Source organism: Pongo abelii, chromosome 13 (assembly GCF_028885655.2).
Source record: "Pongo abelii isolate AG06213 chromosome 13, NHGRI_mPonAbe1-v2.0_pri, whole genome shotgun sequence".
Lineage (NCBI taxonomy): Eukaryota > Metazoa > Chordata > Mammalia > Primates > Hominidae > Pongo > Pongo abelii.
The window spans coordinates 110,398,392-110,412,949 of record NC_071998.2 but is presented as its reverse complement, the minus strand read 5'-3'; the positions used below and the strand labels follow the sequence as shown (position 1 = coordinate 110,412,949).

General features: G+C 40.9%; 1 protein-coding gene across 1 annotated transcript in view; it reads left to right on the top strand.

Annotated features, from left to right (window-relative positions):
- BRINP1 (BMP/retinoic acid inducible neural specific 1) overlaps window positions 1–3,772 on the top strand; it is a 198,886-nt gene extending 195,114 nt beyond the window's left edge. The window contains exon 8 of the mRNA XM_009244809.4: window positions 2,172–3,772. Within this exon, the coding sequence (XP_009243084.1) occupies window positions 2,172–3,312 (1,141 nt within the window). The 3' untranslated portion in view covers window positions 3,313–3,772. The remainder of the gene's footprint in view (window positions 1–2,171) is intronic.
- Window positions 3,773–14,558: the final 10,786 nt, after the last annotated feature.

The window sequence follows — 14,558 nt, the reverse complement described above, 5'->3', positions numbered from 1 at the left end:
TGTGGCTCATCAGTGGAAGTGATAGAATAGATGGATTGTTAACACTTCCTACCACAGAGAGTACAATGCAAATTAGCTTCCGTTTCTAGTTTTATAAAATGAAGATCAGGAACCACTGAGAGCATCATCATCATCATCACCACCATCACCATCTCCACAGCACATGACAGCCTTAGCTCTTGACTCTCGCTTGACAGACAATGCAAAAAGCCACAGCTGTGAGTCAGGAGCGTACTCTCTGATTGTTTGAGCATATCCTTTCACCTCTTAGCTTCCATTGCCATGTCTGTAAAATATTGCTGACAGTCCCTTTGCAGGAATAACAACTGCTAACTTTTATTGAGCTCTTAATAAGTACCAAGTTTGGGGCTAAGCCTTCACATAAAAATTCATATAATCCTCACATAGCTCTGTGTGGTAGGAATGATTAGGAAGGTGAAGAAAACTGCCCAGCATTACCTCAGCTTGCAGGTGGAGCCAGGATTTTCAGCTGTCTCTGACTGACCTCAAGTCCCAGGGTATTTTTAGGGTGTTGCTGTGAGGCTCAAGTGAGAAAATTGGAGTGAATATACCCTGTGCAGGGTAAAAAGTGCTAGACACACAAGGGTTTATTGGTAGCACAGAAGACAGCCAAATGGTGACTTGAACAGAAAAAAGGAAAGATGAGAGGCCTCTAAGCTGACTGCCTTGCATATTTGTTCCTACTCTGATGCTGCTTCTTATCTGTTGGAATATCTGTCTTCATTAGAATGTTTCAGTGGCTGAAATCAGATTATAGACTGACTTTGGTATCATTTATAGTGTTGAGGGCCTGTGGGGAGGGGGCCCAGAGGCTGCAATAGAAATGCAACTGAATGGAGAGTTTGGAGCTCTGGAAAAATGCAGGGAAATAACCCCCCCCCTTTTTTTTTTAAATTATACTCTAAGTTTTGAGATACATGTGCAGAATGTGCAGGTTTGTTACATAGGTATACATGTGCTATGGTGGTTTGCTGCACCCATCAGCCCATCATCTACATTAGGTATTTCTCCTAATGCTATCCCTCCCCTAGCCCCCCAACCCCTGACAAGCCCCAGTGTGTAATGTTCCCCTCCCTGTGTCCATGTGTTTTCATTGTTCAACTCCCACTTATTAGTGAGAACATGCGGTGTTTCGTTTTCTGTTCTTATGTTAGTTTGCTGAGTATGATGGTTTCCAGCTTAATCCATGTCCGTGCAAAGGACATGAACTCATCCTTTTTTATGGATGCATAGTATTCCGTGGTGTATATGTGCCACATTTTCTTTATCCGGTCTATCATTGATGGGCATTTTGGTTGGTTCCAAGTTTTTGCTATTGTGGATAGTGCTGCAATAAACGTATGTGTACATCTGTCTTTATAGTAGAATGATTTATAATCCTTTGGATATATACCCAGTAATGGGATTGCTGGGTCAAATGGTATTTCTGGTTGTAGATCCTTGAGGAATCGCCACACTGTCTTCCAAAATGGGTGAACTGACTTATACTCCCACCAACAGTGTAAAAGTGTTCCTGTTTCTCCACACCTTCTCCATCATCTGTTGGGAAATAACCCCTTTCTAACATGTTCTAAAAAACCACCGTGAGGATCATGTAAGATCATCAGTAGAAAAGCACTACATGATATCTAGAGTATGATAAAATATAATTATTTGTTTTTGTTGAAGTTGTTAATGTTATATACCCTCATGGGAGGAATCTGTAATGGGGGTTGAAACATGTAGTTTAAGTAAACAAATAACCCCTAAGGTCTTTTTCATTGCTGGTTGTTTACAACATGTTGTCATCCAGAAGGGGTATTTGAGTCTAGACACTTTCATTTCCTGAATCACACTTCTTTGGGACTAGTGTATAATGGAATCAAAGAGCTGGAAGGACCCCAAGGAACATTTACTACAACCCCTTCACTTTGCAGATGAGGACATTGAACATTAGGAAGCTAAAGTACGATGTCATGCAGCTGGTTTGTGGCATTACGAGGAGCTACAATGTAGTTCTTACGTCTATATTCGATGCCCTTCCTATTGTCACTGCTCCATCCAGTCCTTTCATCTTTGGGCAGCTCCAGTTTGCATTATCAGTTGGATAACTGTAACTCACAGACCCATTCATGGTAGTTAACCTTCTCCATTTTTCCTTTATCTCCCAGGACAATTCAGCAGTGGCTTGCAAGGGTCCAGTCCCTCCTCTACTGTAATGAGAATGGGTTTTGGGGAACCTTCCTGGAGAGCCAGCGGAGCTGCGTGTGCCATGGCAGCACCACACTGTGCCAGCGCCCCATCCCCTGTGTGATAGGCGGGAACAACAGCTGCGCCATGTGCAGCCTGGCCAACATCTCCCTCTGCGGCTCCTGCAACAAGGGCTACAAGCTGTATCGAGGCCGCTGCGAACCACAGAACGTGGACTCGGAGCGGAGCGAGCAGTTCATCAGCTTTGAGACCGACCTGGACTTCCAGGACCTGGAGCTGAAGTACCTGCTGCAGAAGATGGACTCACGCCTCTACGTCCACACCACCTTCATCAGCAACGAGATCCGCCTTGACACCTTCTTTGACCCTCGGTGGCGCAAGCGCATGTCCCTCACTCTCAAGAGCAACAAGAACCGCATGGACTTCATCCACATGGTGATCGGCATGTCCATGCGCATCTGCCAGATGCGCAACAGCAGCCTGGACCCCATGTTCTTTGTCTATGTCAACCCCTTTAGCGGGAGCCATTCGGAGGGCTGGAACATGCCCTTCGGGGAATTTGGCTACCCACGCTGGGAGAAGATCCGTCTCCAAAACAGCCAGTGCTACAACTGGACTCTTTTGCTGGGCAATCGGTGGAAAACATTTTTCGAGACGGTCCACATCTACCTACGTAGTCGGACTCGGCTACCTACCCTACTGCGAAATGAGACTGGCCAGGGCCCCGTGGACCTGTCCGATCCCTCCAAGAGGCAGTTCTACATCAAGATCTCAGACGTGCAGGTGTTCGGGTATAGCCTGAGGTTCAACGCCGACCTCCTGCGCAGCGCCGTGCAGCAGGTCAACCAGTCCTACACACAGGGCGGCCAGTTCTATTCCTCTTCGTCGGTGATGCTCCTCTTGTTGGATATTCGGGACCGAATTAATCGCCTGGCCCCTCCTGTGGCCCCGGGGAAACCCCAGCTGGACTTGTTCTCCTGTATGCTGAAACACCGCCTGAAACTGACCAACAGCGAGATCATCAGGGTGAACCACGCCTTGGACCTGTACAACACGGAGATCCTCAAACAGTCGGACCAGATGACAGCCAAACTCTGCTAACCCGGGACTCCTTGCTATGGACTTTTCCTGTTGTTGTACACACACAACAGAACAAAATGAAGCAAAACAAAACAAAACAAAAAAACCCACAAAAATTTGTAAAATGTAATTAATATTCAAAGAAAAGGAGGAAAATCTTCATTTGTTGGAAATGAAAACGTTCTAGCAACTGTATAAAAGCGTTGGGCATGTTTGTTATTTCTATACTCACTCTGTCATGAAGAAGGGTCTCAGCCTTTTGTGGAGCATTGAGGGAGTTGCTTCTTAGGCCTCAGGTGCTGTATTGGGGGAGAAGGGAGAAAGCATATGCAATGAATTGTAAAGATCTCTGCTGTGCAGGTGCTAAGATTAAACACTAAAAAGAAAGAGAGATATATGTAATGTACAACTGACACTGCCATTTTTCCTTTTTGGAGGAAATGGACATAGATAAAGAAGATATTTCTTCGGTTAAGATTTATTCCCTCTTTATGCTTAATTCCTTGTGTGTGTGTGTGTTTTCTCTTCTTTTTGACTCTTTCTCACACAGGGGTGGGAATACAGTGACAATGCTATCTTACCCATAGGGCATCTTTCATTCTGAATACATTAAAACTAATGCAAGCTGGCCAGTAGGTGGGATTAGGAGGGGGTACATTCACATAGTCACAGGAAAATAAGTAATATCAGCTCATCAAACGCCTTAGTTTGAGAAATAGGCTCAGAGACGAATGGCATGCCCATGATTACACCCAGAGTTACTGCCTGAATGAGGGCTTGACCCTCACTTTCTGACTCCCTTGGCAATGCACCTTCTTCCACCAAATTACACTGGCTGCTTTTGTATTTTCTCCTTCAACATAGTTGCCAAGGGATGAAGTTTTTTTTTTTTTTTTCAGTATGAGGTTGTTTAGAGAGAGAGTTTGAAGAAATTTCTCCCCCCTTGCTTTCTTTAAAAAAAAAAAAAAAAATAGGTTTCCCAGAAATTCTTTCTTTCTATATTAAAGAAAGATAAAGGTTTAGTTTAAATAAAATCAGTGACCAAAAAACAGGGTAAGTTTTAGTATTGCATTGGTTTGCCAGACAGACTTCCCTAAGAAGTCTAAATATATCTATCTATCTATCTGCCTCGTTTGATAATACACATGCACATCTACCACCTACACCCACTCCCCTTCCCCACACACACAAACAGAAACACTGCCACTTCCTTGGCATCTGTGAAAGGGTGAGAGGCCTTACGAGGGTTAAATCAGGATGATAGACTAAGAAAGACAGCTTTAACTTGGGGGTTAAATCAGGATGAAAGACAGCTCATTTGAAAGCAGTTCTGTAAAGGATTTGGTCAAACATCACTTCTTAGTCTCCAGAAACTCTGAGTTCATCTTTTTGCTAAGGTGGTACTTGCAAGAGGTTCTTCCTGAGCATCTGGATCCTCATTTCTGTATTGGCAGAGAAATGCAGAATCACAAAATTTTAAGGTTGGAAGAGAAAATAGAACTACTGTGATCTAAACTTCTTCCAGTGCAAATCTCTTCATCACTGGGAAATCACCACCATTCACTGACTAGATCATACCAGGGACAGGGAGCTAGCTAATTAGCTCTATCTTCCACTTTCTTTGAATTATTAACATTATTTCATGGAAGAAGAGTAATAGCTCCCATTCCAGCTTGTGTTATAAATCAGATCTAATTGGAATATCCTTCCATACTTTGACCAGCTTTGCATGCTTTCACCCACTGGCTCCAGTTCTGCAATGTGCATTTCCTTCTTATGGTAATGTCCTCCTGGATAAAATACAAAGACCTGTCTCAGAGGTTACTGAAGTCTGTGTTAGCAGGACACAAAGTGAACACCATCCCTAGTGTAGATAGGGAAGGTTTCAATGCATAGAGGTAAAGAATTATCTACTTTGTCTAAGTGTGCCTGGGAAGAAGATTCTTTTTTTTAAGAATGGTAAATTCCAACTTGAATATTTCAGTTTTTAGTATGAATTAGCATATGTTCCATACCAACTTTCACAGTGTGGCATGCACTTTACACTGACATAGGTATTTGGACCTCAGATTTTGAGAAGGTTCAGTGCTCATTTAGGTTGAAAATCCTTTATGCCAGAGGTCACATCACAGCTTATCCATCAAGCATGAAATTTGGCAGAAGGCCAGTCAATGACCAAACATTTCTTAAACACCTAGCAGGTGAATGGGGCATGTCCGAAATACACAGATTTGAAAGGAAATCATTCATGCTTTTGTGCCAGTCATAAACTAATGAAAAAGACAGACACATAAACCAATTTAAAAAACAACAATAATTATAGTTTACCACCACGATCAGTGCTTTCATGCAGTCAGGCACACAGAGAGGAGCCCTGAAGGAGGTATTAACTCTGTTTATGGGGTTGGAAAAGCCTTTACAGGAAGGACTTATTCTAAGTGTAGAAAAATGATCAGGAGTTGGGCAAGTAGAAAAGAATAGAGTGACCAAAGGAACAGTGGATGCGAAAACAATTATAAAGTATAAATATGCATTGCATATTTAAGGGTCGGTTCCAATAGTGATTTTAAAAGGTGTTATTTGAAATAGTAAACCTACCAAAGAGAGTGAGGATTTTGACTCTATATGAGCAGTAGAAACAATTATCCACAATCTTCATGGTTTAAAGAATGAATTCAAGATTGATTGTTCCTCAGTTCCCTCCCTTTCTTTTCTCCTTCATCTATACCTTCCAGGCACTTCCAAAGACTCCTAATGTAATAAGCCCTTGTATTTACACAGTACTTTACAGATTGCTAAGCAATCTTCATATGCAGTATGCTACTTAATCCTTATCACAATTCAATTAGGACCTTCAGTCTGAGTTCTTTTCCAGACTTCACCCACTGCAGGTGTGGGAAAAATTCTTCCCTTCACCTTGAAAATATTAACTCAGTCACTTCATCTTATAGAAAGAATACAGCATTGCCTAATAACTAGAAAGGTCAGGGAAATAGAACAATTCTCAAAGAGAAAGAAGGATTCAGACATCAAAATATTTATTCAATGGTGAGAAAAAAAAATAATTTGCTATGAAACGACAAAAAGTTGTATGGATTTCCAAATGTTTCCTGCTTGGGTCTGGCTGGCCCTTTGAGCTAATAAGGTTCCCCTCTAGCTGGAAGAGAAGCCTGAAGCCTCCAAGTGATATTTTAATTCAATTAGTGTCTTACCAATTTGATGCAGCAACCAAGGACCTATGGTGTCTGATTAATATGCTGATGCTAAGACACAAGAGTGAACAGAATGCCCATTTGGATAAGGCCTGGCAGCAAAGTGTGGCATTGCTATGGAAACCACAGAAGGACATTAATTAGCTATCAAATAAAATCATTGGAAAATTCTGGACCCTGGCACATCTGCCCCCTTCAAAGAGAAGGGCAAGAAGAGGTCACACTAACAGCAAGGCCCCCTTCAGTGATTAAAATCAAAGTTACACAGAGACTACATGTTGCAAAGTGGAAGAAAGGTGGGGGAGCAAAACAGATGAACACAATAGGAATGAGGCTTTGGGATTATTCAAGTCCAAGAATATAATTTGGAATGGGGAGTATCTTGTTGGGTTGTCTGTATTGATAAAATGATCCAAATGACAAATATGTTATCTATACTCTGTTCTGTACAAAGAAAATGATAATAATGATACGGATCCATCCACTAGACGGTGAAAAATGATCAGGGGTAGAGACCATAGAGTCCAAGACTGAGAAGTGATTAACCCCTAATATAATAGATGCAGATTGTATAACTTTTAAGTTAATAGAGAAAAAAATAATTGAAAAGAAGGCAAAAAAGACAACAAAAGAATCATTAAAATAGCTGGACACATACAAACATGTACAATAATGAAACTTACTATACAGATAATCACAATAAATATAATTGGATAAAACTGGTCAGTAAAAAACCAGAGACTACAAGTTATAAATTTAAAAGCAGATAAAGGTTGAAAATAAAAGAATTGACAAAAACATGTTAGACACATATTGACTAAAAGAAAGCTAATGTAGCACTGTTCATGGCAGTCAAGATAGATTTTTAGGAAAACTACTTTATTAGAGTTACAGAGGATTAATTTACCAGGACAAATGGAGAGAAGGCTGAACAGGTGGAATTATAGACTTTTAGGGCTAAAGAAGATGTTACAGATCTTTAAAACTTCAACTTTTTGAATTATATAATTATATAATTTATATAAAGAATTCATATAAAGAGAGGATTATACCAAAAGTTGGAACACTGACCGTGAGTTTAGTCCTCTTTTTACTGTGTGGAAGTAAAAGGTTTTCTAGTCTAATCTTCTAGTTAGTATAAGAATCAAGGATCAACCCCATGATATTTATACTAATGGGTTACCAAACACTCTCTCTCTCTCTTCATGTCTATATAGATATATACACACACACACATATATATATGCTGCCAGACCATATAAATATATAAACATATAATTTCTTGTTACCAAAATTTTATACATAGACATTTTTCCAACTGAGGATCAACTAAATCCTTGGATGTTCATAATAATCTTAGGCTGAGTGGAGGTCCATCTCTTCTTGAGAATTGCATATCAGTAACTCCAGCCTTAGCAACTCTAAAAACCTAAAAGGAGGAGGCTGCCTGAGTAAACTCTTATCAATATTCCTTCTCTCTCTAAATTGTTATCAGGACCTGCAGCTACACATGTGATGCCATTCCTTACTTTTCAGTATTGGATCTAACTGTCAGCATTTGCAGTCAAGGAACATAGTATATTCTCTCACTACTTTGTCTTGGAACCCTCCTCCCTTCTCAGCAAACTCACAAATTGACATGGATGCAAGGAATGCAATGGGATAGATTTGAACCAATGAGTGGGAAATAACATCACGTTTATTAAATAAACTTGTCACCTAGTCAATTTGGGGGAAATTACAAATCTCTAATTTTAATTAATTTGAGGAAAGTTACAGATTTCTTTGAGATATCAAAAGCTCTATCTAGGTTCCTTCCCAGTAAAAATGTACCTTCACATACACTTTTGAACAATATTTCACAGATGCCTTAACAACTTTTCTTGAACATTCTGGAATGCTACCAGCCTTGGGTGAGTACCTCTGATCTAGTCTAAACCATGAGTTTAGTTCCCTTTTCACTATTTCATGCACGGTTTGAACTAGGATCGCTTACCAAGTTAATATAGCTTGCATAGCACCCTCCTGCCCATCAGAGAAGGCAGTCTTTATATAAAGATAAACATCTTGATAGGAATGGTAGTTATGGTCACTTTAACAAAACCCTGAAATATACCATAGAAACACATTTATTTAGTAGATACATTATTTGTGAGTATTAACTGAAAGAAAGAGGCTTCTAAACTGGCAAGTAAAGAGTTAGGCTAAAGGATGAAAAAGAACGCCTTGATATATATGCCATCATCAGTAGACAGAATCTAGATCACTGAACCTGGGATAATGGTGGGCATGAGGTTTGAAGGAGACATTGTTAAATCAGCAAAAGAAAAATATCTGCCAAGTAGCTTGGAATAAACAAATAGGTTTCATGAATCACAAGTTGAGTTGCTCTCTGATTGAATATTTGACCTCCACTCCCAACATCCCTCACTTGGTATGTGTCCCCTGAAACTGTTTTGATTCTACTCAAGGGCCAATCTCTCCCTAAGAGTGGACAATGAGCCTTTTCCACAGTTCTGGCTTCATAGTCTTCATGAAACTTCTAAATGGAGATATTTATCCCAGTCCAGGAAGAAAATGGCCTGGATAAAAATTTTAAACAAAAGCTGCAGAGCTGATGATGGGGAGAAAGAAGGGATACCCACACTGAAAGTCTGAATTTTGTGCTGATGACACCAGAGATGACTGTGCTTTCCCTGTCTAGTGATTCCCTGCAAGCTTTAACCAGGGAGCAGAGATTGTACTGACTTTGCCACAGGCCTGAATGCATAAGGAGATTGTAATGCTTTTATAAATTAGGGATGATTATAAACACTGCCAAGGGTTTGTTAATTATATGGTGTTAATGGTGTAACACATAATTATAAATTAATAATAATGTCACCTAACATTTTGTGAGTGCACAAAAGTATTCTGAGCTTAGAGACGAGACCCAGGTTCTGGGTTTTTCCTGAATTTTCAGGCACCTACAGAACCAGAATTAGAAGTCAAATTTTCTAATTCCCAGATTAGTGATTTCACCATTACACTCAACCTTATTCCTGACATGAGAAAATAACAGGCAGCATACGGCTGTGGCTAAGAGCACAGATTTCAAGACAGGAAATGGGACATAGAGCTTGGCCATATACCAGCTGTGTGACTTGACTGAGATATTTAACCTCTCTTGCTTCAAATGTTTCTTCTGTAAAAAGGAGATTCTTAGTAGGTCCTCCCTAAAATGGGTGTTATAAGAATTAAGTACTTTTTAAAAACCTAGAACAGTGTCTGGCATGTAAGGAGCCTATCTATTTGTTAAATAAATGGCACAAATAAAAAATATAATTTTGATAAACAGATAGACAAATTAATCTTAATAATAAACTAAAGTCAGTTGAGCTCATGGCACTAGGGAGAGCCAAGTACTATAGTAAGAATTTGATGCAAGTTATTGTATGTCTTAGTCTGTTAGGAGTGCTATGACAAAATACTGAGACTGAGTAATTTATAGGCAACAAAAATGTATTTTTCACAGTCCTAGATGCTGGAAAATCTAAGATTAAGGCATCAGCAGATTCAGTGTCTGATGAGGGCCTGTTCCTCATAGATGGCCTTATTGCTTTGTTCTCCTCACACGGTGGAAGGGGCAAGGGAGCTTGAGCTTGAGCTTCTGTTACAAGGTCACTAACCCAATTAATGCGAATTGTAATTCGCATTACAAAGGCCCCACCTCTTAAAACTATAATACCCTAAACTTGGGTATTAGGTTCCAACACATTACTTTTGGAGGAGAATAACCAACATTCAGATCATAACATCTTATTTAACTTCATGGCAACCCAGTGAGGTGCGTCTAATTAACACTTCAGTTTACACACAAAGTAACTGAGACTTAGAGAAGTGAAGTAATTTGACTACGGCCATGCAGCCAAGTAATCTGACCGGTGGCCGTGATGGAATTATGATTTGTCAGTCTCCATAAACAGGTCTTCTAATTTTGCCAAATGCGATTTCCCCAAAAGATACAAATAAATCCTCTAAGAAAGTTATTTATAAGGATAGCTCAGACTCTAAAGGCATCTGGCACCGCTCCTTTAAAACAGAACCATGAAATCCCTCCATGAGCCAGAGTCAAGTGTATCTGGATAGTGTTAAATGTACTGACACCTGGAATCATAGAGCTTCCACCTGTTCTGGAGGGCAGATTTTCCATCTGGAAGAATGTAGTCTGACTCAGAGCACAGATGCATTTCTTACTCCTTCTCAAACACCCCAGGGAAGCCTACTGGCTCCAGGTAGGGCTGCCAGCTCTCTCTGGCAAAGCAGTATTGACTGTGCATCACTCTCGTCTGGGAAGGAGTGGTACTAAGGGAGTGAAATGGGCAGACACTGAGCAGTGGCATGGGTATTTTAGATCAGGAGATGAAAACTGTAGTCTGTTCCCCAGCACTAAGGCACATAAGGAAGGCCGTTGATCTCCAACTCAGCCAGTTCCCATATTTCATCACAGTGGGTAGAGCGGGGAAACGGTCTGGTCCAAGCCCCCTGAAAACCTATCTGAGGTCCATTCAACGTAGACCAACATAGCTTGAGGGGATTTTTAGAATGAATGAGGAGGAGGAATGACTTCTGTAGACAGTAAGTGGGGCCCTGTGAAGGCATCATTGTCCTTGTTCAGCATCCTCTGTCATTCTACTTTCTCATATTATTTGTGTCTCTCTGATCCCAAAATTCCAAGAATTTTTATCCTTGACCATAGGAAGTGAACCAATTTCCCGTCTCTTACAGTGACACTGAAATTTTTGACGGGCAGAATGAAGACACTTTATCATAATGAGAAAGTTTAAGTGTTTACGAAAGCACTACTTCTATAAGTGATGTCTCCGGAAAAGGGAACTATAAATGCCATTTTCTGCTCTTCTAGGTTCAGTCAAGTCTTAGGATTCAGCACACATTGATAGAAGAGGAAAAGAAGGCATATAATTTTTACTGAGCCTCTGTGATGTCCCAGGTATTTAAAATGTATCTTATTTAATTCTTACAAATCTCTAAGACAGAGTTGTTATTATTTCCATCATACAGGTGAGGAAACCAAGGCACCAGAAAGGGCTGGTAACTTCAGTTTTGCAATTACTGATTTAGCACAAGTGTTAAGACATGAGGATGATATGGAGTGGTTAGCAGCAGGGGGCCAAAGGCCTGAAGGGGTTTACTTCCTGGTTCTGGTCTTCACAAACTGTGTGGCCGTGGAAAGTTACTAAATCTCTGTAACCTCAGTCTCTTCATCTGTCATGTAGGTAGAATAACTCCTACTTCATCTTGTTGGCATGAGGACACATCTTTTGCCAGGGTGTCATCGCTTACATGAGTTAGTGCAGTTAAGGCCCTGTCTATAACTCCCTGGCACCTAGTAAGCATTCAACTGAAGTTAGCTTTCATTATTCCCTTGAGCCAGGCATGGCTCAAGACCAAGACTTGGAATCATTGTCTCTTTATGCTCCTTGGCCTTCCCTATTGTGTATGTGTCTCCTCTGAAATCCTCTCCAGCACAGGAACTGAGTGGAAGAGTTAGAGATAAATCTCTGCCTTTCAGAAGTTCACAAGTGACCAATGACAACAAATGTACTTTAAACTCAAAATGGCAGCAGGGTACCATCAGAGGAGACATCATTTTCAAGTAATTAAAATGGAATCTAGGCTGGGCGCGGTGGCTCATGCCTGTAATCCCAGCTACTCAGAAGGCTGAGGCAGAAGAATTGCATGAGCCCAGGAGACAGGGGTTGCAGTGAGCTGAGATCATGCCACTGCTCTCCAGGCTGGCCGACAGAGAGAGACTCTGTCTCAAAAAAAAAAAAAAAAAAAAAAAAAAAGGAATCTGGAAACAAGAGAATGAAAGACTAAATTTGTAAGGGAAGGAGCTCCCAGTGACTGTTCCCAGTGTCCTCTCTCCTGACAAAGCTTCCTATAGCCTCACCCCATTTCAAGGCAATCAGGGATGTTGCTTAGCAACCCCACCAGGAACAGTGGAGTGAGTTCTGTCCTAGTAGCATTAAGGGTTGCTACTGCAGTCCTGAAAAGGACCAAACTTTCCTTTAAAACCCCTCCTCCAACACAAGGGATATCAGCAAATTGGAGACACCTGGGAAGAGAGTCCTCTGAGGGGTAAGGATGAACAGAAGGCAGGTAAAGGGGAAAATAAACCATCTAAATTAGTGGAAAAATATAGAGAAAAATATTATTTTTATTTTCTTCAAGCACTGCAAAAACTTGGTGGGCTAAGAGAGATTTGCCGAGCCAAGAACTTGGTGAGTCTGCTTCATTGAATTTTGATGTGGCAATTGAGGCCAGCAGGACATGCCCAGTGTATTAGTCAATTTTCACACTGCTGATAAAGACATACCCAAGACTGGGAAGAAAAAGAAGTTTAATTGGACTTGCAGTTCTACATGGCTGGGAGTCCTCAGAATCATGATGGGAGGTTAAAGGCACTTCTTACATGGTGGTGGCAAGAGAAAAATGAGGAAGGAGCAAAAGTGGAAACCCCTGATAAACCCATCAGATCTCATGAGACTTATTCACTGTCACAAGAATAGCACAGGACAGACGGGCCCCCATGTTTCAATTACCTCCCCCTGGGTCCCTCCCATACATGTGGGAATTTTGGGAGATACAATTCAAGTTGAGATTTGGGTGGGGACACAGCCAAACCATATCACCCAGTTGCCAGCTCATGTAGGCAATCACTCCCAATAGCTGCAGCGTCTTGGTTACCACCTACAAGTTCAATCTCAAAGTAAGATATGGAGAAAATATTATCCTTAGTCGGTAGAGACTGAAGGTGTTAAAGTTCAACTCTATGTCAATTCATTCAACGCATATTTTTTGAGGCTTGCAGTTCAGATAGGCAGTTGAGCATTAGTTTTTAGGTGGGATACATGTTAAGGAGAGGGAAGTTTAAGATGCTATTGGAGTGCATGACATGGACTCTTAACCTAGATTGGACCAGGAGGGGAAGGTTGCAGAAAGCACCTGAGGATCTGATGTTTAATAGGAGTCTTGAATGATAAGTCAAATTGAATGAAGAGAGCAAAGGAAACATTTTTCCATGGGGCGTACAAAATTTAGGCAGTGGTTCAGTTCAGCTGGAAATGAGAGAAGTGGATGAACTGGGGATGGGGATACAGAGTAGTAGTAGCAGAAGATAAGGGTATTAGGCAGTCATATGATGAAGTCTTGCAAGTCATATGAGGATTTTGGACTTTATCCTAAGAGCTACTGGCAGCCATTGCAAAATTTCCAGCATGACGAAATATAACCAAAAGTACCCAGCATCCATTCAGCCTTTCTGCTATCCCATCCTACTCTATTTTTGTACCACAGTGTTTGGATCCCTGCTCCAGTCTCTTGAACTCCTTAATTTCCTTCTTAGTTTTCCTGTCCCTGAAGTAACGGAACCTTGCTAGTTTTTTTTTTTTTTTTTTTTTTTTTTTTTTTTGGCCACATCCCCACTCCTTCTTTGATGTATAGAGTCCTGCTCTTGCACATGAGCTTGTAGCATGCATTTACCTGTCATTTCTTCTGTCTTTGCCTGTTGCAAGACTATCAGTCATAGGGCTTATCCGTGTCACCCATTTCCATGCACTATTAAGGCTGCCCCCGATGCTGTTTTATTGGACTACCTCTCCATTACTCTCTATTATCTTCATCCTCCCTACACCAGGTAACACCCATTGAAGTAGTTATCTTCCCACACACTGTAGCAGCTGTGTGTGAACCAACTACTTGCCCAGGAACTGATCCGCTCCAAAAGACCTGTCTCATTTTGAGTTCTGTCCAGAACAGTGATGACCCAAAATATTCATCCTAACCATTCATCTTTTTAGAATAGTGGCTAAGCACACTGCTTCTGGACTCAATTTCCCCTGTGAGTGAATCTTGGCTTGCACTATGACTTAGCTGGGTGAACTTTGGCAAGTTAGTTAATCTCCCTGAGTCTAATTTTATTATTCTTACATGAAGATATTGTTGCCCACCTTATGGGGTTGTTGTGAAGATTAAAAGAGACTATGAAGAGAA